We start from the raw sequence: 22,799 nt of genomic DNA on the forward strand, positions 1-22,799 counted from the left end.
TGCACTTTTTTGCCATCCTAGGTGACTCAGACTTTCCATATCACCATTTACCCTGTGGATGATTCCCTGCCTGTGGTGAGGAACTGGGGGATGCGGGTACAGGAGGGCGTACAGAAGATCATCACAGAGTTCGAGCTCAAGGCGGTGGATGCAGACACACAGGTGCGAGGTCTGGGGGAGCTGGCTCTGGTAGCTGCCACTGCTTTGTGATTGTGCATCCTGTGGGTAGCAGGCAAGTGCAGCCATCCCTGAAGGATCAAAACCAGAAGCCACCCTGACCTTCTGGAACAGAGGCACTAAGATGTCACGGTTGAATTGTTTTTAAATCCTTCCCACAACCCTAAACAGAGTCATTCTCTCTCCTAATTACATGTGACAGTCCTCTTAACACGATAGCTTTTTATTATGATTCAGAGGAAACCAAGTAGGTCACATTTTACGCAATGTTTCTGTTATTCCCTATTAAAGTGCACAGGGATTTTCTACGCTTCTGCACATTTTCTCCATCTCGTCTCCTTGATCCGGACTTCTGATGAAAACTCATCATCATGATCTGAGTATCCTCAAAGGCTTTGCCCAGTGACACAAGTCATGTGGAGACTGAGCTCTCATTCTCCTGATGCTCCGAGTCCAGTTCTTAAACTCTGGGCACAGATTCACTCTTATAAAGCCTGCTGCCACCCTGCTCTGTGCCAACACCCATTCATTCTTTCATCAAATGCTTATTACCTTACTAAGTTCTCAGCTCTGCTCTAGATGCTAAAGGCAGAGCTGTGAACAAAACAGATACAGTGTCAGGCTTTGGGCGTTTACAACCTTTGTTGAGGAGAAAGTTAGTAGAGAAAGAACAGATCATGCTGAATATAAGTGTTATGAGGAAAAGTAAAGTGAAGTAGAAGAGACAGGGATGAATTTGTGTGCTATTTTGGACAGCAGTTAGGGAAGACGTCTCTGAGGAGGCCACATTTGGGCAGAGATATCATTAAGAGAAAGAGCTTGCTATGCAGTTGCCTGGGAGAATTTACTTCCCAGGAAGAGAAGCTAGAAGTGCAAAGGCACTGTGGCCAAGTGTTTTTAGATCCTGAGAATAATTCAAAGGTTGCAAGAAGCCAAGAGGCTGTAACCCAGAAGACAAGCAGTGGAGAAGAGTGAAGCCAGAGAGGGGCCCTGAGACCAGGTCTCAGTGGGCCTTGTTGGTTCATGTCTGAACTTTTATTTTACACTAAGTGGTGGGAATACACTGGAAAATCTTGAGCAAGGTTTTATGCCTTTCTTTTTCTTTGACATAACACCTTAGAAGAAGCAACTAGAAATGAGACTTAGCTTCTGTTCTGATGTATATGGGATTCTATATACAGAGTTTGGAAAAAAGTAAGGGAAATGGACAGAAAGGAAATAAGCAGTTTTTAAAAGGTCTATTTCCTATCAGCTTAAAAATTCAGAGCCTTTTGTTGATGGGAAGGACCTCTAGGGATAGAAGAAGTAGGGAGGGAGAGCAAGGGAAGAAGTAAAAAGGACTAGGATGCAGCATGTGTATGCACCAAATCCCCACAATGAATGTATTCACTAGGTGTCACAAACATGCACTAATAAAAATAAGTGCAGGCTTTCAATCTGGGATGGTGGCACAGACCTGTAATCCTGGCACTCTGGGAGGCTGAGGCAGGAGGATCACAATTTTGAGCCCAGCCTGAGTAATTTAATAACTTAGCAAGATACTATCTCAAAATTTAAAGAAATAAAAATGAAAAGGACTGGTTATAGTTCACTGTGAAGACCCTGGTTTCAACCCCCATGCTGACAAGAGAGAGAGAAGAGAGAGAGGATGATCCCCTTATTTGATAGATGTCTTTAGGTTCTGTCCCCCTGGCCAGCCGTTGGCCACTACCCACTCATCTGGTTTCTGTCATGAGTCACTTTCCCTAAGGCTCTTCTCTCCTGGGCAGGCGGACTCTGTCACATTCAGAGTGGTGCAGCCCCCACGCCACGGCACAATCGAGAGGACCAGCAGGGGGCAGCACTCCCACCTGACCACCTCCTTCACCATGGAAGACATCTACCAGAACCGGATCAGCTACAGACACGATGGCAGCAACTCCCTCAGTGACCAGTTCGCCTTCACGGTCTCTGATGGGACAAACCCTTTCTTTATCATCGAGGAAGGAGGAAAAGAGGTGAGAGGGAAGAAACTGGAGGAGGCCTGGAAGCACATGCCAGAGGCAAGACTCAGATCTTTACATCTGCTCTGTTAACTTACTAGTATGTTGGCCATGGGCAAATCACTGAACTCCTCTAAGCCTCAGTGTTTCATCTGTAAAATGGGCACAAGTAATAATTACCAGCTTCAAATTCCTAGTCTAAGGATCAAAGGAAATAAAGTATTTAACACTGTTGGTAAACAATGAGCACTTAGTAAAAGACAATCATTTTTAATAATGCTCTTTCTCCTTGAGGCTTTTCTTCACCTAGATTTTCAGTAATATCACATGACTCTAGATCATCTTTCTCTTTTTGAATTAAGACCCTCAGTCCAACCATAGTCAAAGTGTTTGAATGATAACAATAGCTAAGAGCATGGCTTTTGTGTCCCAGAGATACTGATATAATTCTAGCTCTAGGTGTCTTTGTAAGTCTCAGCTTCTCCATCTGTAAAATGGGGTTGATACCTACCCTCCTGGGGTGCATAGGGCGCTTAGGCCCTTCCCTGGAACATGGGAAACATTGGTTAATCGTAGCTGTAATGATCATCATTGGCATCATTTTAAGCCTAGCCTGTGTGGCTGGTAAGATGCATTCGTCTTGAGGTCATGCAACTGTCAAGCTTTAGTGCCTGGAAGAATTACTTCTTCCTGACCAGCACATGTCCAAAAGAAACTTAAGATTTTCTTCTCCTTCTTCCCCACCATTTATACTCGTGCCTTCATCCCTTCGAAGGTCTCCTGCAGGGCCCTAGACCTTCCCTGGGAATGACTGTGCCTCCTATGCAGGCTGGGCTGGGGGCACCCCCACTTCCCACACCGCTGTGCTGACTCAGCTGGAACACATTAGTGAGCAGCTTGCTGACACCCTATCACACCTCCAGGATCACAGAACAGCCCCCTGTTAGTCCCACAGGGCCCCTTTCTTATGCTGGGAATGAATGATTATTTTCCTCAAAGAAGACCCCACTGTGTCCTTGAGAGATAGATAGATCATTCTCTGCTGGCTGGTGCATCTGTGAGTGGCCCCTGGGATTTCCCTGCCATGTCCATGTCTGTGTCGCAGCACCGCCTGGCAGGCTGTCACTTTTTGTTTTTTTGTCTTGCACTGTAGTTGCTCTCCAGTTAGTTTGACTTTCAAAAGAATGAAAAAAAGGATTTCAGGATGTAGCAGCAAGAGGGCTATCCCTCTTATAAACACAAGATCTCAGAGTAGGGCTTCCCAGGGACTATGCCATTTTGAAGTGGAAATTATTGAGAAGGCGGGGTGGTTTAGATTGAAAAATCAGTATCTTGCTGCCCTAAGAAACTACAAGGAGCTGAATCACACTCAAGTGTGTGTCCTGTGTGGTGTGTGTGTGTGTGTGTGTGTGTGTGTGATTGTCAACTGTATTTTCTCTCCTTGTTCTCGTAAGTTCTTTCATTCTCCTGCCCTTGATCCTTGTAGAGATTGCTTTGCCTCAAGACAAAACCACAAGAACAAAAATAGGAAAAGGAAAGGAAAAAAAGAAAATTCTTCCCTCAGAAACATCTTTTCATGTCTGACACAATCCCACCTCATCAGGCCTTCATGAAAATTTTAATAAGCATTATTGAAAGGAAGATAAGCTGTGTATTATTTCATCTTAAGGCAATGTTGGCTTCAGTTCCAGAAGCTATAGGGACTGAGGTGCAGCTTAGGGGTACAGCAGGTGCCTAGCACTCGAGAGGTGTTAGGTTCCATCCCCAGAACCTCAAACAACCTCTGCAGCAAAAAGAAGACACTGGTACCTGATGAGCGACTTCCATAGCAGTTGAAGTCCTGCAAAGGTGCCTCTTTTTCCTGCTTTTCTTCCCATGAGGTTCTCCTCTTGTCAGTCAACAATCTCCCTGAGGCCTCGGGCCACTGCTGATAAGGGATAGGAACTGACTCAGTTGTCTGCTCGGCATCTCTGAAACATCACCAGACTACAAGGGTTTGAGCTTGGGAGGTCCTGGGCCCAACATACGCCATGCGTCTCCAAGTGATGACTGTTCCTTTCTGGCCCCGGGACAGATTATAACAGCAGCACCACAGCAGTTCCGAGTGGACATCCTCCCAGTAGATGACGGCACCCCTACTATTGTCACCAACCTGGGGCTCCAATGGCTGGAGTACATGGATGGCAAGGTAAGGCCTGACCCACGTGCCCCCTGGGGCCAAGTCTTTATTCGTGACAGTGTCTTCTGAGTAGAACTCCAGTTCAGTTCGTGTTTATCACTCCCTAAGTGTGCTGAGTTTCCTAAAATTGCCAAGTTCTATGAGTTTCCTTAGGATTCTTGATTGGTTCTTGTGCAGGACAGATTTCCACAACCAAAACTACATAAACATTCCCAGTCCCAGACTATAATGCTCCTCTCTTGAGGGCCCTCACTCTGTTTTTTGAGAATTCTATCTTACTATTTCTCCATCACTAGGTGGTTGCTGTTGACTACATGATCAATTTTTTTCCAGAAAGTCATCAATACTCCAGCCCAAGGAAAGGGAAACACCGAGAGGCAGAGAGCAAGGAACTTCCTTTTAAGCAAGTGATACAGAAATTGGGCACATTTTTATTTTTTTACAAAATGGAGTACTACTCAGCCACATAGTATGAGAAACTAGTGACATTTATAGCTAAGTGTATACACATTGAGGCCATACTCATGTGAAATAAATAGGACACGTGTAAATACTGAACAGTTTCTTTGATGTGAAAAACTAAAAGTGTAAATAAGGATCAAAATGTATAATTGATATTGTGAAATAGAAAAAGTCTAGAAGGGTAGGGGAAGTGGGAGGAGTAGGGGAAAGGAAAGAAGGTAAAAGGAAAAATATGAGAAAAGGAAAAAAATGGAAACAAAGTCTTCGTAAATAGGGAAGGGTGGAGGTGGTGAAGAGAGGGCAGGGGAAGGGGAAAAAATAAGAACCAAGATACAACATGTAAAGGTACAAGATCCCAATGATGAATGTAACTATACTGTATACCTAAAATGTACCAATAAACTTAATGGAAAAAAAAAAGAAATTGGGCACATCTCTTGCATTCATTGTCTAGTGACAAGAAATTGGTCACATGGCCTCATGTGTGGCTGGGAAATAGTGTCTCTGGCTGAGCAGGCAAGCGGTCAAGGAGAAGAAGATGGATTTAAAAAAACTTAGTATCTGTCCTCAGTGGGAAAGATGCACCCATTTTTGTAGACAAAATTCCTCGAAGGAATTCTACTTTAGAAATTTTTTTCTCTATCTCCTCATTCTCAATTTGATCATTTTAAGATACATGCCATAATTTTCACCTAGTAGCATGTCAGGCACTAAATTTGCATCCCACCCAAGGACATACACAGTTCTTCATTTCAGCTTAGAACTGATTTCTCCATTGGTGGGTGGTGTCCCCCTAGGACATGGCTATTTCCATCTCCATGGTGCTGATCAGTTGGTGGTCTGTAGCTTTTCCGCTGAAGCTTCCCTCTAAGCTGCTCAGGTTTCATAAAATAAATGAAACAAAATTAGTACAATTTCTTCCTATGCCCTATTTGATTTTTTGATATTCAGAATGATTCTTTCCCCACCCATTTGGGTTTCCACCTCCCACACCTGCCCCACTGCACTAACTCTTAGTGATTCTCCAATGTCCTCTGCTTTACTGAATTCCAAAGTTAGCTCTCTGCCCTTGGCTTACTCAACCTATTGACATTTACTACTGTTGATCACCCCCTCACTTTTCTCTGAATTTTGCTCTTACTAAATATTTGAATGAATGAATGAATGAATGAATGAACAGATGAACAAAGTAAAGTTTAGCTCATATATTTGTGCAACATTAGGGTGCAGTGTATTTATCTGACTCAATTTTAAGCCTTGCAGGGGACTCCTGGAAACTAGGAAAGAGACATCTTCTCAGTATTGTGTCATTCTTTCAAAGTTCCAGCTTTCTTTCAAGGCCAAACTCAAATCACATGCCTCTTTCCTCACCTGCAGATGGAATTCATCTGTCCCTCTCCCCAAAACTCTGTAGCTCTCTTTTTATGTCTCTCTGATAGCTAATGCCACAGTGACCTTGCTCACAAGTCGTTCTTTCCCAATAAAGTGCAGACAGCTCGCAGGCAGAGGCTGGGAAGTTTCTACCCTCATTGCCTCTCCAGTCTTGACAGAGTTTTCTGCACAGTAAATGCACTCAGTAAATCACTATTGAACTGAATGAACTGAATTAAATCTGAGTCAGAGGGTCTTGTTCCTGCTTTAATTCCCACATCAGGAATTAAATTTAATGGGTTTCTATTCCAGGCAACCAACCTGATCACCAAGAAGGAACTGCTGACCATGGACCCAGACACAGATGACCCACGGCTGGTATATGAGATCACATCGGGCCCCAAGCACGGCCATGTGGAGAACAAGCTGCAACCAGGCCGTGCTGCTGCCTCGTTCACCCAGGGTAGGGACCCAGGAGGGCTTAGAAACAGGGAAACTTTCACTGTTGTTCTCCTTGCCCCTGCCATCGTACTCACAGTCACTTCCCACTAATTCTGCCCACATCACCTGTTTGCAAACAGACCTTTTTTTTAAATTTATATATTAATCGGTACATTTTCAGTATACAATACATTTACACTTATCATTGGGTGTTTGTACATGAACATGATGTATCTTAGTTCTTATTTTTTTCCCCATTACCTGTGCGCCCTTCACCCCCACCACTCTTCCCTATTTGCATAGACTTTGTTTCCATTTTTTTTTCCTCTAACATAATTTTTCCTTTCCTTTCTTCCCTTTCCCCTTCCCTTCCCGTAATGTTGAGCTGTCCACCTTGTCAATTTGACTTCCTTTTACTCTGAACTTTGGCAAAGACAAATTCATCTCTATCATACTTCCTACCTTTAGGTTTGGGCCAGGTTTTCTGGAGAGGAAACAACAAGCAGACTTTGTGAACAATCTGTGATCCCATGTGGTTTATATTTTGTTCTCTACAGATTATAATGTTTAAAAAAAAACCTTCAGCCCAGAGATTAAAGTCAACATGTACAGGTTGTACAACAGAAAGATTCTCCTCTTTGAATTACATAAAGCAGGCCATTCTGTACTTAATTTCTCATGTTTGTCACACTGTTCTAGTCTTCCTTTGAGTGTGGACCAGGTTGGGAGCACTTACTGCAACACTGCCTCTTAAAATAACTGCTCCATTTTTCCTTTTTTGTTTCCCAGTCCTCCATGATGTGTTCTCTCCCAGGACCTTTTTAGTTGTGCCTTGTGTATATAGGTTGTTTTAATCCAACTCCAGCTTCTCTTAATAGCACTTCCCTTCCAAAGAATCTTATGGAGAAGGAGTTAAGGCTGGGTATGAGGATACACACACATGGATGGGGTCAGAGACTTTCTCTGTCGATTCCCAAATTAGCCTTCAACATTCCACAGATGTCTGCTGAAGTGCTTTCTGTCAAGACCCTTGGATTCTTATTTTACAGTGTAGGCTGCCTTCTGTATATAAAGAACACAGATCTTCTGTTGCATGGTGGCAGAATTTTATTTTAAAACCTGGAAGAAACATTTCTTTTTAAGACTACTGCATTTTTTGTACTTGTGAAAATAAATTCTGCCTATAACCCATTAGAAGAATAAACTAAATGTGCTGGTGTTAGACTCCTGGAGGCTGTTTTTATATCTCCAGGTTAATTTGAAGTGAACTCACAGTGAGTTTTTGTTTTGTTTTGTTTCCCTCACAGAGGATGTGAACTTGGGGCTGATTCGTTATGTGTTGCATGAGGAGAAGATCCATGAGATGATGGATAGTTTTCAGTTTCTGGTGAAAGACAGTAAACCCAATGTGGTCAGTGGCAATGCCTTCCATATCCAGTGGTCCCTCATCAGCTTTAAATACACCAGGTACAAGTGTTTTTATGCTTTCATTCTTGAGAAGCAAATGAGACAAGGGGAGGAGATCAGGATGAAGCACCTTGGAGCAGCTTTAGTCAGCAGTTGATAGTGGTGATGATAACAATAATGAAAATAATAATTGCATGACATATTTATTGAGTACACTATATCCAAGGCACTGGCTGGGTACTTGACATGCAAGTCCATCATTTTATTTACTTGCAAGTATGCGATTATGAGACAAATTTTCTTCTTGACCCCACAGAGCAAAGCCATAGCAACAGAAGAAGATTAAGTAACTTGCCCATACACCTTCAGCATGTGTAATATTTTGCTCTTTGCTGATTTTTAGCCTCTTAGATGTATCTCCTCCAAAATTAAATAAATTCAGTAAAATTCATCCCTTTTCCTGAACAATGCTGTAACATTTAATGGAGTAACTCATATGAAAGCACTCAAAGCTGGCAATAAAATCTGACCTCTCAGGCATTTTGTCTAAAATCCTCACAGCCCTGGCACACAAACCCAGGTTCCACAGCTGTCCTCAGTGATAGGAGACAAAGCTCGTCTCATCCTCCTCTCTTGGCTTTTCCATACCTAATACTTATTCGGAGTTAAGAGCACAAGAGTTGGCCTCCTGCTTGACAAAAGCAATAAAAATCCATAAGCATAAACTCCATCCCTCCCATCTCTGCCCTGTTACTCCATTTGTCTAACTATGTCGCCCACCCCCAACTCATATTCCCTCTGCTGCTGTCTGTCCTCCCTCATGTACTTTCTGTAGGTCTGGTGCAGTCCTTGCCCACCTAAGTCATTACTACCCTTCTGAGCAGCTCTCTAACCTGAGAACCCACTGACCAGTTCTTATTACTCTGCCACACTAGGGAGAAATTGCAATTTTTCCATGTTCCGAGACCCGAGGCTCACAGCTCCCATGTACTGTTCCCCATCCATCTTCTGTGTGACTCTCAACTCTCTTCCAATTGGGCAGGTGAAATTCTGCATCCACACATCTCTGTCCACTTTTTGTGGCCATTCCAAATGAACACTCCCACATTTTAAACAGCTCCTTCAAGGAACCAAATTCCTCAGGCCTGAAATACCTGACAGCAATAACCGAAAAGGGGAGACAGGTGCTGTACAAGCAGCTGTGGTGCAGATTTTCAGAGACTGCCTTTCTTTGTGCTTCCAGCTACAACGTCAGTGAGAAGGCAGGGTCGGTCAGTGTGACTGTGCAGAGGACCGGGAACCTGAACCAGTACGCCATCGTGCTGTGTCGCACCGAGCAAGGCACTGCCAGCTCTAGCTCTGGCCCTGGGGTCAGCGTGCACCCTGGACAGCAGGACTACGTGGAGTATGCTGGCCAGGTGCATGGGATGGGGGCCTCCGATTCTGGGCTCCGGGAAAGCTCTAGCAAGGTCTGAGATGTGGCTGCAGGCAATTGTGGCATCTTTCGCCTCCTTTTTATAAGCTTCCTTCCCTGAGTAACTTTCCCGTGTTCCCTCCCATAGTGCTTGTTCTTCACAATCTCTCTCTCCACATTGAAGTGCTACTGCCACAGTTCATGTAGTCATCTAGCTTCTCGGTCTTTACACTTGACTTTATGACAAGTAGAGGTCTCCAGGGCATCCCATTCTGTGCTCAGCCACTGATGTCCTCTCCCCTCTTCTCCCTTCACCTTCCTCACTGAAGGCAAGGAAGAAGCAGGCAAGGAGACTCATTGGGAAGCTCTTGGACTAGGCTGGGTGAGCAATGATGAGGGTTTAGGCTTCCATTAGAAAGTGAAATTGGAGGAGGCAGATGGATTGAACAGGTTAGAATTGATAGGACTTAGAGTGGGCAGAAGGGGACATGAGGGATAGTGCCCCTTGCTAAGAAGGGACTTTGCCTTGGACATGTTGAGCATGAATTGCCTTAGAAACAACAGGCCGGACCACAAAAATTAATGGACAGCGAGTAAGGAGAGAAGTGAGGAGGCCAGGCCGGGGCGCAGATCAGTGGAGAGCGTGTGCTCAGTGTGCGAGAGTGAGGCCCTGGGCACCCAGAAGGGAACGGGAATAGTGAAAGTAGAGGAGAGAAAGGAGAAATAGCTGACTGCTTAAAGGTAAAGTACCCTATATTTGTCATCTTTTATGTAGGACACAGTGCTTGGCACTTAATAGTTATTTATTCAAAGTAATTTCATCATTTATTTGGTCATACAAATTTCTAGAAAAGAAAGTGGGCTGTGTCCTTTAATTCAGTTCAGGAATCAGCAGGACCAAGCTAAGGCAACTTATGTCCAATTTAAGTGAGAAATGAAGAAAGAACAGTTGAGCTAAAGAGCCTTCTAGCAAAAGGATTGGACAGTGCGTGTTCTTCTGTTTTTCAAGCAAAGACAGACAAAGGGCTGCTGATGTGCTCTAGATCTTAAATAGAGATCTGTTAAAAGATAATTTTTGTGGAGGTATTTTGAAATACGGAGCCTAATAAAAGCATAATTTGATTAACTGATTAGATACTGTATGTACTAATAATTTTCTGTTTGATTAAAGTTATATGTTTTTCAGATTTGTGTGGCCCTGAAGGTGTATGACTTATTTTTTTTCAACCCGTGTCAGATGTCTCAATTTACAAAAAGTGCAGCCCAATCCTTCCTGATACAAAATAATGTGTATTGTATCTGGCTAAATTCATTCATGTTATAGTTCTATAGCCCATTTTAATGCCAAAGGATTTAACTTTCCATGAATTTAAACTCCATTATTCAGTGCAATGCAATATAGTCCATTGTAATTATATAAGTAATACGGTCATGATAACAATAATATCTTACACTTTAATATTTTTAAATATTTTAGTACTTTTGTTATATATAACTTTTTAGTGCTCCCAATAAATGTAAAAAAGCAGGAGAGTTATTATTGTTATTTAGCTGGTGAGGAATCTGATGTGTGTAACACTTCATAGCTACCCATCTGGAAGTAAGGGCACCACAACTTGAGACTAGAATTTCATACTCCCAGTTCAGAGATCTTTCTGGCTAAACTTGCTTAAGTAGAAGGGAAATTGAGTCATCAAATTATGACTTTTGCCATCCCAGGTGAGTTGATAAAACAGGACATGAATAATTATGACATGTTTTTCTACAGTCATCAAATGGAAGGAGCTGTCTCTGCCCTTTGTGCCCCTATACTATAAATCAGCCCCAATATACATATGAAGAACAGGAAGAGGTGGCCAAGTGTCCCAGGCAACACAGTAGGGAGTTGGGAATAGAAGAACCAGCTATTTCAGTTAGTTCTCTGCCTGTTGTGCTCTTTTCCTATAGTGCTCTGGGAAAGCAGGGCGGGGGACACGGAGATACACTTTAACTCTTACTGTTTCCTTCGTGACAGGTGCAGTTTGATGAGCGAGAGGACACCAAATCCTGCACCATTGTCATCAATGATGATGATGTGTTTGAGAATGTTGAAAGTTTCACTGTGGAGCTCAGCATGCCAGCATATGCCCTGTTAGGGGAGTTCACCCAGGCGAAGGTCATTATCAATGACACTGAGGATGAACCCACTTTAGAGTTTGATAAGAAGACCTACCGGGTCAACGAGAGTGCTGGTTTTCTATTTGCACCTATTGAAAGAAAAGGTCTGTTGGTGCCAAAGGTGACAAGAAGCTATAATAATAGCTAACATTCATGAAGTCCCTTATATGTGCCAAGTGCTCTTGTATTATATTAACTCACCTTGTATATATATTTCATATTTATTGACTCAATCCACAGAACAACCCTAATGAATGATGATAGTGTCCAAAAGTGAGTACCGTCAGAAGACCTCTCATAGTTAGACCTCCATTATTCTGAAATTGGACTAGAAAACTGGTTATAGTTAGCCTTGCAAATTATTCATTAACTCGATGTTCTTAATCAATCACCCAATCCATAAAATATTTAGTAACGTTGGTCAAGGAGGGAAGTTATAGGGATAAGAACCTTAGTTCTTGGAAGACAGAAAATGTACTGAAAGATTTCCCTATGTCATATTTCCCTGTATCATATTTAGAGCTCAAGTGAGAAATAAGCTATGTGTGAGAAATAAAGGACAAATTCCTGAGAGATGGAAAGTCAAAACAAAGATACTGTAGATTTATTATTTTGTAATATTGAGACTTTAAAATTCATAGAAATAAAATCCCCATTCCAACCCACATGACTGTAAATGATGATGTCAGGTTTCTTTATTGAATCTGCTGACTGGGTACTAGTATAACAAACGCTGTAGATTACACAAACCCTGGGCAATACTACTTGGCGAACAAGCAAGCCCCATTGATTGCTGTGCGCCACCAAGCCAGGCCCAGGGCAGGTTGTCATCAGGGACATGGCAACACTAATAAGTAAAGTCATTTGTACAAAGGCAAGTTTTATTTTGTTTTGTCTTTCTTTTCTTAAACAAGCTTGTTTCTCTCAGGGAATTAAAGTGCAGAAGTTTATTCAGAAAGGCAGTGAACTGTACTTCTGGCACTCCCTTCAGGACATGATTACTTTATTCCTTAAAGTGCCAAGTGTGTCTCTTATCTTTCCACCCGCTGTGGTCTTCCAGGGTGGGCAATGAGTCTTGTGAATTAACAGAGCATGAAATTCACAGAAGAGGAAATCCATTTTAAGTTATTTAGGGGAAGTATCTGGGGTATATTAAATTCCTGAGTGGTTTATACCAGAGACTTAAAAGAAACTGTAGCTCAGGAAGGTTTCTTGTCAAGAGTTTGAAGAGACATACTAATAGAATGTGTCAGAAGGAACCACGCTTGCTAAGTTAGCAGAGATTCATAAATTCGAATTCAATGTCTTATTCACATGCTCTGCATTTCTTGCTGTTTGTTTTTCAGGAGATTCAAGCAGCATTGTATCTTCAGTTTGCTACACGGTCCCTAAATCAGCTATGGGAAGTAGCCTATATGCTCTAGAGTCAGGCTCTGATTTTAAATCGAGAGGGATGTCTGCTGAGAGTCGTGTGATATTCGGGCCTGGGGTCACCATGTCCACCTGTGATGTCATGCTTATTGATGACAGCGAGTATGAAGAGGAAGAGGAGTTTGAGATTGCCCTGGCTGATGCTTCTGACAATGCTCGAATTGGAAGGGTGGCGACAGCCAGGGTACTCATCAGTGGTCCCAATGATGCCTCCACTGTCTCCCTGGGCAACACGGCTTTCACTGTCAGTGAGGATGCAGGTAATGCGCAGCCTCTCTACAGATCCATTGTTCATCTCCCTGATCCCTTTCTTGAACAGTTTCCTTGTGTTTAAGAATATACCTAAGACAATGAAAATACCATTCCTCAGTGACACCATTATTGGACTGAGAAATTATTTATTGCCAGGCATCAAGACCAAGAATGGGAGGGATTAAAATACAGAGTTCCATCCACTTCTCTTAACCTGGTTCTTGATGGTATAGAGGGTTCAGACTTAGAATTGCATGGGCTGACCTTTGGAGTCCAAAGGGAAGACATGGTGCTTAGAATTTTGGGTTGTGAAAGAGAAGAATGTGATCTGTTGAGGATGTGGAGGTGAGTTATTTTAGTGTCATGCCAGCTACTGAAACAAGTAAGTTCCAATAAGTTCTTAACACAATGGAACTGTCTCATTTAGGCAATATCTTAAAGCAGTTGATGGGCAAATGTCTTCCATAAAGTGTGTGAGAGCCCAGACTCCTTCACTCTTGTGGCTCCCCCAGGGTCTTGAAGTCTCTGTAAACTGCTGACACAGAGGACACTAGCTATGCTGAGTATTTGTTGATCTAAGCCAGATCAAGGCCTTTCACCTCTTTGAAGGGATTCTAAAATATATAGGGAACTAATATTTTGGGTGCATACTGGATCTTAGGCACCATTCTTTGTGTTCCATTGTTTCTCACTGGATCTTCTGTGGAAGAGACGAAATTGCATAGAAGAACAAACGGAGACCCACCAGAGAGTTTAAATAAATGACTGAAGATTAAGCAGCTCACATAGTGACAGAGCTGGCTTAGAATCCTGTCCTCTTGCTACACCATGTTTCCCTCTCCATATTCCACATGCCCAGCCATGCCTGCATGTCACCTCCCAGCATCCAGGCTTCAAGAATGTGGTCATCAATGGTGTTTTCGTGTTGGCTTTTCTCTGACCTTGGTTGTGAAAATAGCTAAATATCTTTAAAACATTACAAAGTGTGTTGTCACAGTAGACCAGAAGATGAGCTTCATTCCTAAAATAAGCAATAAGCATATTGTATATGGTTTAAGTAATGATGTGTGCACCACTTGGATGAAATAGGAAAATCAACCCAGCTAAAACATTTAATTAGGAACATTCAGCTCCAGGCCCTGTAGTCTCCTAGCTGCTCACTGATTATTTTCCAGCTGAAGATCTCACCTCCAAGTTTCTGTGGAAATAGGCTTGAGTTTTTTTCTCAGTGGGCACCTCTCCCCTCCTGTGCATTGTTAAGATAGCTCTCCCAAAGCGCTGTCTCTCCAGGACCACCCACATGAGGCCCTCCTCTAGATTTCCTCTTGGACTCAGTGTCAGGGAAAAGAGGCCCAGTGACACCTCTCAGCCATCAGAGAGGTTAAGGAGCCTCCTTCAAGTTGGACCAGATAAACTGAGTGGGGTGAAGTTGCCACTATTGCAGTGAGAACAGTGCTGTCAAAATCCACTGATCTCCTAGCCATGCAAGTCTCTGCTATTCTTATGCAGGCACAGTGAAGATTCCAGTCATCCGCCATGGTACAGACCTTTCTACTTTCACATCTGTCTGGTGTGCAACTCGGCCCTCTGACCCAGCTTCTGCTACTCCAGGAGTTGACTATGTCCCCAGCTCTAGGAAGGTCGAATTTGGGCCCGGTGTCACTGAGCAGGTGAGCCTACAGCAGTCAAAGCAGCAGAGTCGTAATTCTGGATGCCTCTGATAGTGTGGTCTAGAGGTTGCTTTCCCAGCTCTCTGGAGGACTCTAAAATGCCCCTGCTGTTACTATCTTTACTTTAAAACATAAACCTACAAACGAGAACAAACTTAGTAGGGCATCTCTTTAAAACTCTCCAAGTGGCCTTTTTGGCATCAAATATCCAACAGTACAAATGTAGAATAGAAATTTCACTTGTTTTATGTAAATATTTAGAAACAAACTCCTAGAATATGTGATAAAGAAATTATCATTTTATGGATTTTAAAAACTTGCTTTAAGACCACCAAAGAAAGATAAGTTGCCACCTTTATCCTCGTCTCCCCAAAGCAAGTGAATGTTGGAAGTTTGGCCCTCTGTAAAGTTCGCTTTGATTTCTTCTCCAGTACTGCACCTTGACCATCTTGGATGACACTCAGTATCCAGTCATTGAAGGATTGGAGACATTTGTAGTTTTCCTCAGCTCAGCACAAGGGGCCGAACTGTCCAAACCCTCCCAGGCTGTCATTGCAATTAATGACACATTCCAAGATGGTAAGTGAGGCTGTCAGCTCACAGTTCAAAATCTAGTTCTATTTTTCTGTAATTTCTGTGCATGTGATGTTGTGACTCGTATTTTCCTTCAATAAATACATGTGTTTGTGCACATCCATGAACATGCATGTGTGGGGGCAGCCATTCATGGCAATGAAGTTCTGCCAGGAAGAAAGAGATATAAACATTGAAGTTCACTGACGTTCATTGGTTGGAAAATTAGACCCTTAAACAGAAAAACTGGAGTATATTATGACAAATGAGCTAGTGTTGCTAGTAATATGGAAGCAGAGGAAACTGAAGAGTATCTATGTGTGAGGTAATCCTAGATTCCATCAGAGAGGTGATATTACGCAAAATATTTAGGAGTGATAGGAGTTTAGCTAATGGTAAATAAAACTTTTATTTCAAATGCAGAGATATATACAAAACATAAAACATTGAAAGCTGCATATCTGGGAAACAATGGAATGCTTACTTTTGCTTTGAGCACAGAAGGCAATAAAGAATTGAAATTGGAAGACAGGTTGCAGTCAGGGCCTAGGGGACCTTATGTTCCAGCCAAAAAGCTTTGTAAGCAAAGGGGAGCTGTGGATGCTTCTAAGCAGGGGAGTGGTGTGAGCTTTGTTTTAGGAAACTAATATTGGCAGCACCAAAGATGAGATGCAGGAATGAATAGAGCCAGATATAGGAACAAAGTACCAGGCACTGCTGAAAATGTGACTTAAGCGACTGAGGATGAACAGGAATGGACAGTCACTTCTTGGGAATAGTGGATTGAAACTAGAATTTTCAGAACTTTAGAATACATTCCAACCAGAAGCGGGTAGAGAAGATTGAGCCACATTTCCCACCTGAGGCAAGAGGACTCTCAGCAGCAGTCCCAGCAGCTGGCCACAGACCCCATGATTCAACTCTTAGTAGCTAAATCCCAAGAGAAACAAGTAGCCCACCAGGATGATCTTTAATGTTTTTATTCAATCCCTAAGTAATTCATGTCATCTCTGTAGTAGTAAAAAATACAAATGGCAAAGAAATATTCTGTGATAATTAAGTCTTCTTGTACCTTTATCTCCTAATCTCTGATGTCAACTTACTGCAAATAACCATTTTACACTGGGGGGGGCGGTGTGCAGCTACATGTTCATGTGTGTGTCCTTCAGGAGAAAAAATGCATTCATATATATCTGTGCATATATTTATGTATGTGTATATGTAGGTGGACACACATGCATCTTACTGTGGAGCCAGGTTAACTGAGCCATAACTTACGAAAATGAAAGGTAACCCTTCTTCATGTAGAGTTCTCTGAGTTTTGAAAGATGCATACAGTGGTGTGCTCTTCACCATAATAAAGATGTTGAACAGTTACAACAACCTATAGATTCTCTAGTGCCTCTTTGGAGTCAAAGTCTCCCCAAACCCAAACCCTGGAAGCCATGTATCTGTTTTCTGTCTCTGAAGTTTCAACTTTTCTAGACTGTCACATAAATGGAATTGTGTATGTAACATGTACCATTTTGGTCTGATTTCTTTAGTATCAAAAATGGCATCTGAGAATCATTGATATTGTTGCACATGTGATCATTCATTCCTTTTGCTGCTGAGTAGTTTCCCCTGTGTGGATGTCACCTGTTGAATGATATTTGGGTTCTTTGAAGGTTTTGCCAGTGATGACTAGAGTACCTGTAACATTTCCATATGGGTTTTGTGTGATATGGTTAGTCATTTCACTTGAGGTAAGTATTTAACAAGTAGGGTTGCTTGATCATATATTAAGTGTATGTTTGGTATTGTCAGTTTTTTGTGATTTTTGAAAGATATTCTGGTAGGTGTATAATGATTTTCCCAATAAATACACTGAGATATTTTCATGTACTTTTGCCATCCATTTGTCATTTTTTGGTAAAGTATTATTCAAATACTTTCCTGTTTTTAATTGAGTTTTTTCCTCTGTTACTGCATTTTTTGTATATTCTAGACAAAGATTTGTGTGTTACAGATATTTTATCCTAGTCTGCTGCTTATCTTTTTGTTCCTTATAACAATGTTTTTCTTTTTTCTTTTTTGTACCGGGGATCAAAATCGGGTCCTTGTACTTGCAAGGCAGGCGGCAGAAACACTGAGCTAAATCCCCCTTAACAATGTTTTTCAAAGCACAGTAGTTTTTCATTTTGAAGTAGCCCACTTAATCAATTTTTCTATTAGCAATCACTTTTTGTGTTGTATCTAAGAAACCTTTGCTAATCCAAGTTACAAAGACTTTCTCTTTCCTTCCAGATATTTTACAGCTTTAAGTTTTACACTTCTGTTTGTTATTTACAACATGGTAACTTTTTAACCAGAAGTAAATCATAACAATATACTATTTTATATCATAGGAATTTATAGATTATCCATTAAACACTGTCTCATTTACTCAACATCCCACAGTTTTACTTTTGCTTGTATTTTTGTAGACAAGGAAACTGAGGAGGACAGGTGTTAGCATTTACTTAAAGTCTATGGAATATGCATGCATTCTAAGACTTTTGACTCTAAGTACGTTCTTTTTGCATTTTATTGGTGTGGTAGTATAAGCTATAGTCTACTTCTTTCCGTTGTAAAGGAAAACTATGAAAGAAATTAATTGCTCTTACTTTTTAAAAGAAAGGATAGTGACTTTCCCTTTGACAAAACAGAAAGTGAGTGAAGAGGTGGATGTCCCAAAATGTAAGCACAGTTTCACCACATCCTAGTTCTTTGGGTTTAGATTGAAAGTTACTAAGCTTCATATTGTTCACCTATAAATAATGAAAATACTTTACAAGATTGTTGTAAGGATTAAATTAAATAGTATATGTGAAAATACTATAATCTCCAGTACACATTAGATTTTATTGCATGTTAATTTCTTTTCTTCCTCACATATCTGTAATTTATGATGCTAAGCCATGCAATTTCGGGAACACATACAAACATTCCTCATTGCCCTCTGATCAACACAGAAGATGCTGCTTAACTTTTTCTCAGTATTTTATTAATAGGCATGGGGGTTGCAAACTTGGAAAATAAATATGCTAAACAAAATATTTCTCATCTTTTTGGATCTTTTTTGGGAGGCTACAATATATTTTCAGTCAAGAATTTACCCCAGGGAAAGAAATCCAGAAACCCATGGTAGTATTTGGTGCTTCATTCTTTCGGTGGTCTTTCTTCCAAATAATACTAAGTTTTATTGAGTCCATTTCCTGTGCATTTTAGGGTGGAAAGTTCTGACAGACATTACCCTAATCCTCACCACAGTTCTTCAATTTGTGACACTGAGGTTGAATAATTTGTATAAGGTTAAATGATGGGGAGGTAAAGGAATCAGTGTCAGACTCAGGTTTCTTCCATCTAAGTCCAATCTTTTGGTTTCCAGTCCAAGCATGCTGACTTTTCGTATTACAGCTTGACCCAGCCACTGCTCTCTCAATAGCAATGTTAACCATTACTCAAGATCCTTAGAAAGTGGGGTGGGGAAATAGCTCAGTGGTGCTGCCACCTGCCTCATAAGCGCCAGGACCTGAGTTCGATCCCCAGTACGAAAAAAAAGATTCTTAGAAAGTAAACTTGCAGCCTTCTGAAGTAAAGTTAGGTCCTTCCATGTTTTCCATGGGCCTGATTTCTGGCTATTAAATGATCTAAGTAGTTCATCTCGGAATGTTTTCCTGGTTTTCATCTCCCTCTTCTGCTCTCATACCTGCCATTAGACTCTTAACATTGGCATGAGTAACGCTAACTGAACAGGCCAGGCAAGCCTGCATAGCCACCACAGCACTATCCTGTGCATGTGACAGGGTGTCCCTACTCACCAACTCTGAAGAACGAGTGCTCTAACAGAGCGAGCCCAATTAAACAGCCTGATACTGAACCTCAAGCTTCTAGAAGAAGAAGACCAGGACAATCTCAGAGCTCATATAAGGGAGAAAATTATAAAGATCAGAACAGAAATCAATTCAATGGAGACTAAGAGAAAGATACAAAAAATTAATGAAGCAAAGAGTTGGTTCTTCGAAAGAATCAACAAAATTGACAAACCCTTAGCCAACCTTATCAGAAAAAGGAAAGAAAAGGCCCAAATCCATGCAATTAGGAAAGAAAAGGGTGAAATTACATCAGACCCAGCAGAAATACCAAGGATCATCAATACCTACTTCCACAACCTATACACCAATAAGATGGAAAACACACAAGAAATGGACAGATTCCGAGATACATATGAATTACCAAAGTTGAACGAAGACCTTAAAATTCTAAACAACCCAATATCCACCAATGAAATTGAAAATGTAATTAAAAACTTACCAACTAAGAAAAGCCCAGGTCCTGATGGCTTCACTTCTGAATTCTACAAGACATTTAGAGAGGAACTACTGCCAATAGTGTTTAAACTCTTCAGTGAAATTGAAAGAGAAGCAATACTCCCAAATTCATTCCTGGAAGCAAGCATCACCTTGATCCCCAAAGCAGAGAAAGACCCAACCGAAAAAGAGAACTATAGGCCAATCTCACTAATGAACATAGATGCAAAAATCCTTAATAAGATACTGGCAAATAGAATCCAGAAGATCATCAAGAAAATCATACACCCTGACCGAGTGGGATTCATCCCAGGGACACAGGGATGGTTCAACATACACAAATCAATCAATGTAATACACTCTATCAACAAAGCCAAGGACAAAAACCATATGATTATCTCCATAGATGCAGAAAAAGCATTTGACAAAATCCAACATGCATTTATGATAAAAACCCTACAAAAAATTGGAATAGATGGTCTCTACCTCAATCTGATAAAAGCCATCTATGAAAAATCAACAGCCAATATCATACTAAATGGTCAAAAGCTGAAATCCTTCACACAAAAATCAGGAACAAGACAAGGATGTACACTATCATCACTCTTGTTCAATGTAGTTTTTGAAACATTAGCCACAGCAATTAGACAAGAGAAAGAAATAAAAGGAATAAAGATAGGAAACGAAGAAGTCAAATTGTCATTATTTGCAGATGACATGATACTCTATATAGAAGACTCCAAGAACTCCACCAAAAGTCTTCTAGTCATAATAACCAAATTCAGTAGAGTAGCTGGATACAAGGTCAACACACAAAAATCAATAGCTTTCCTCTACATGAACAACAGACTCACTGAGAGAGAAATAGGCCAAACAATTCCTTTCACAGTAGCATCCAAAAAACTGAAATACCTAGGAATCAACCTAATGAAAAAAATCAAAGACCTCTTCTCTGAAAACTATGGCACTCTGAAAAGAGAGATTGAAGATGATATCAGAAAATGGACAGACATCCCCTGCTCCTGGGTAGCAAGGATCAACATAGTGAAAATGGCCATACTTCCAAAACTGCTATATAGATTTAATGCAATCCCAATTGAAATCCCAGCAGCATACTTCATGGACCTTGAGAAAACAATCCAAAAATTCATTTGGAACAAGAAGAGACCCAGAATAGCAAAAACAATTCTAGGTAACAGAGACATGGCAGGGGTTATCACAACCCCCAACTTGAACCTATACTACAAAGCTACTGTGATAATAACAGCATGGCACTGGCAAAGAAACAGACCTGAGGACCAGTGGAACAGATTAGAAGATGCAGGAACAACTCCAGACACACTCAGCCATCTCATCTTCGATAAAGGAGCCAAACAGCCTCACTGGAGGAAAGATAGCCTCTTTAATAAATGGTGCTGGAAAAATTGAGTTTCAATTTGCCAAAGATTAAAACTAGGCCTATATCTCTCACCGTGCACTAAACTAAAATCAAAATGGATTAAAGATCTAAATATTAAAACCAAAACACTGAACCAGTTGGAACAGAGGTTAGGTAGAACTCTTGAAGACATTGGTGTAGGAAAAGATGTTATGAACAAAACCTCAGTTGCCTGTGAACTAGCACAAACAATCAACAAGTGGGATCTCTTCTTATTAAAAGGCTTCTGCACAGCAAGAGAAACCACCAGCAGTGTGAAGAGACAACCCACAATGTGGGAAAAAATCTTCACCTGCTCTTCCTCAGACAAAGGTCTACTATCTCGAATTTATAAAGAACTTAAAAAAAATCAGACCTCCCAAATTTAAAGACTCAATCCAAAGATGGGCATCTGAAATGAACAGACATTTCTCAGACAAAGAAGTAAAAGCAGCAAGGAAACATATGAAAAAATGTTCAACATTAGTGGTCATTCGAGAGATGCAAATGAAAATGCTGAGATTCCACCTCTCTCCAGAAAGAATGGCTGCTATCAAGAAATTAACCAATAACAAATGCTGGCGGGCCTGTGGGGAAAGAGGAACCCTGCTCCACTGCTGGTGGGAGTGTAGACTGGTGCAACCATTGTGGAAATCAGTATGGCGATACCTCAAAGAACTAGGACTGGAAGTCCCATTTGACCCCGCTATTCCCCTGCTGGGTATCTTCCCCAAAGAATTAAAAGAATCATACCACAGTGATATATTCATCCATGTTCATAGCGGCATGATTTGTAATAGCTAAAACTTGGAAACAGCCCAACTGCCCATCAACTGGAGACTGGATAAAGAAAATGTGTTTTTTTAAATAAAATGGAGCACTACTCAGCCATCAAAAATGAGAAATTAGAGACATTTATAGCTAAATGGATGTACATTGAGGCGATACTCTTAAGTGAAATAAATAGGATCAACGTGTAAATACCGAATAGTTTCTCTAGTGTGAGAAACTGAAAGTGTAAATAAGGACTAAAAGGTATAATAGATAATGTGAAATAGGAAGAAAAGGGGCAAAGGGGAAGTGGGAGGGGTAGGGGAAAGGAAAGAAGAGAATGGGATTAGTATGAGAAAATGAAAAAATGTAAACAAAGTCTTTGTAAATAGGGAGGGATGGAGGGGTTGAAGGGAGGGCAGGGGAATGGGGAAAAAATAAGAACCAAGAGAGATTATGTAAAGGTGCAAATTTGCAATGATGAATGTCATTATACTGTATAACTAAAATGTACCAATAAAATTAATTTTAAAAAATAAAATAAAGAACTAGTGTTCTAAATGCCTGCCTTATCTGTTGTTGGGAGGAGCCCATCACATTCAAGGCATGAGCATGTATACCCACTTTGCCTGTCACAAAGGAGATTAGCAGCACTACAGTGTTTATAGAACATTTTCCAAGCCTAAAATTGATGCTCAATGAGTAGAGTAATGGAGAGCAGAGTCCCGCAGTCTCTTTCTGGAAGCAAGATTTAACACAAATCA

At 41.1% G+C, this 22,799-nt stretch overlaps 1 protein-coding gene across 9 annotated transcripts in view; it reads left to right on the top strand.

Annotated features, from left to right (window-relative positions):
- Nucleotides 1–22,799, top strand: part of Fras1 (Fraser extracellular matrix complex subunit 1) — a 444,408-nt gene that overhangs the window by 376,549 nt on the left and 45,060 nt on the right. For all 9 annotated transcript variants that reach the window (XR_015452892.1, XM_087215885.1, XM_087215884.1 and 6 more), the window contains 10 exons: nt 22–162; nt 1,947–2,174; nt 4,234–4,347; nt 6,484–6,634; nt 7,920–8,079; nt 9,263–9,437; nt 11,448–11,694; nt 12,937–13,281; nt 14,783–14,943; nt 15,375–15,522. Coding sequence is in view for 8 of the 9 variants with exons in the window: in XM_087215885.1 (XP_087072011.1) it covers nt 22–162; nt 1,947–2,174; nt 4,234–4,347; nt 6,484–6,634; nt 7,920–8,079; nt 9,263–9,437; nt 11,448–11,694; nt 12,937–13,281; nt 14,783–14,943; nt 15,375–15,522 (1,870 nt within the window). In the remaining variant the exon portion in view is untranslated. The remainder of the gene's footprint in view (nt 1–21; nt 163–1,946; nt 2,175–4,233; nt 4,348–6,483; nt 6,635–7,919; nt 8,080–9,262; nt 9,438–11,447; nt 11,695–12,936; nt 13,282–14,782; nt 14,944–15,374; nt 15,523–22,799) is intronic.

The sequence above is a fragment of the Heterocephalus glaber genome, unplaced genomic scaffold (assembly GCF_053883595.1).
Source record: "Heterocephalus glaber isolate CG9 unplaced genomic scaffold, H.glaber_assembly_v1.0 deba00001454, whole genome shotgun sequence".
Lineage (NCBI taxonomy): Eukaryota > Metazoa > Chordata > Mammalia > Rodentia > Bathyergidae > Heterocephalus > Heterocephalus glaber.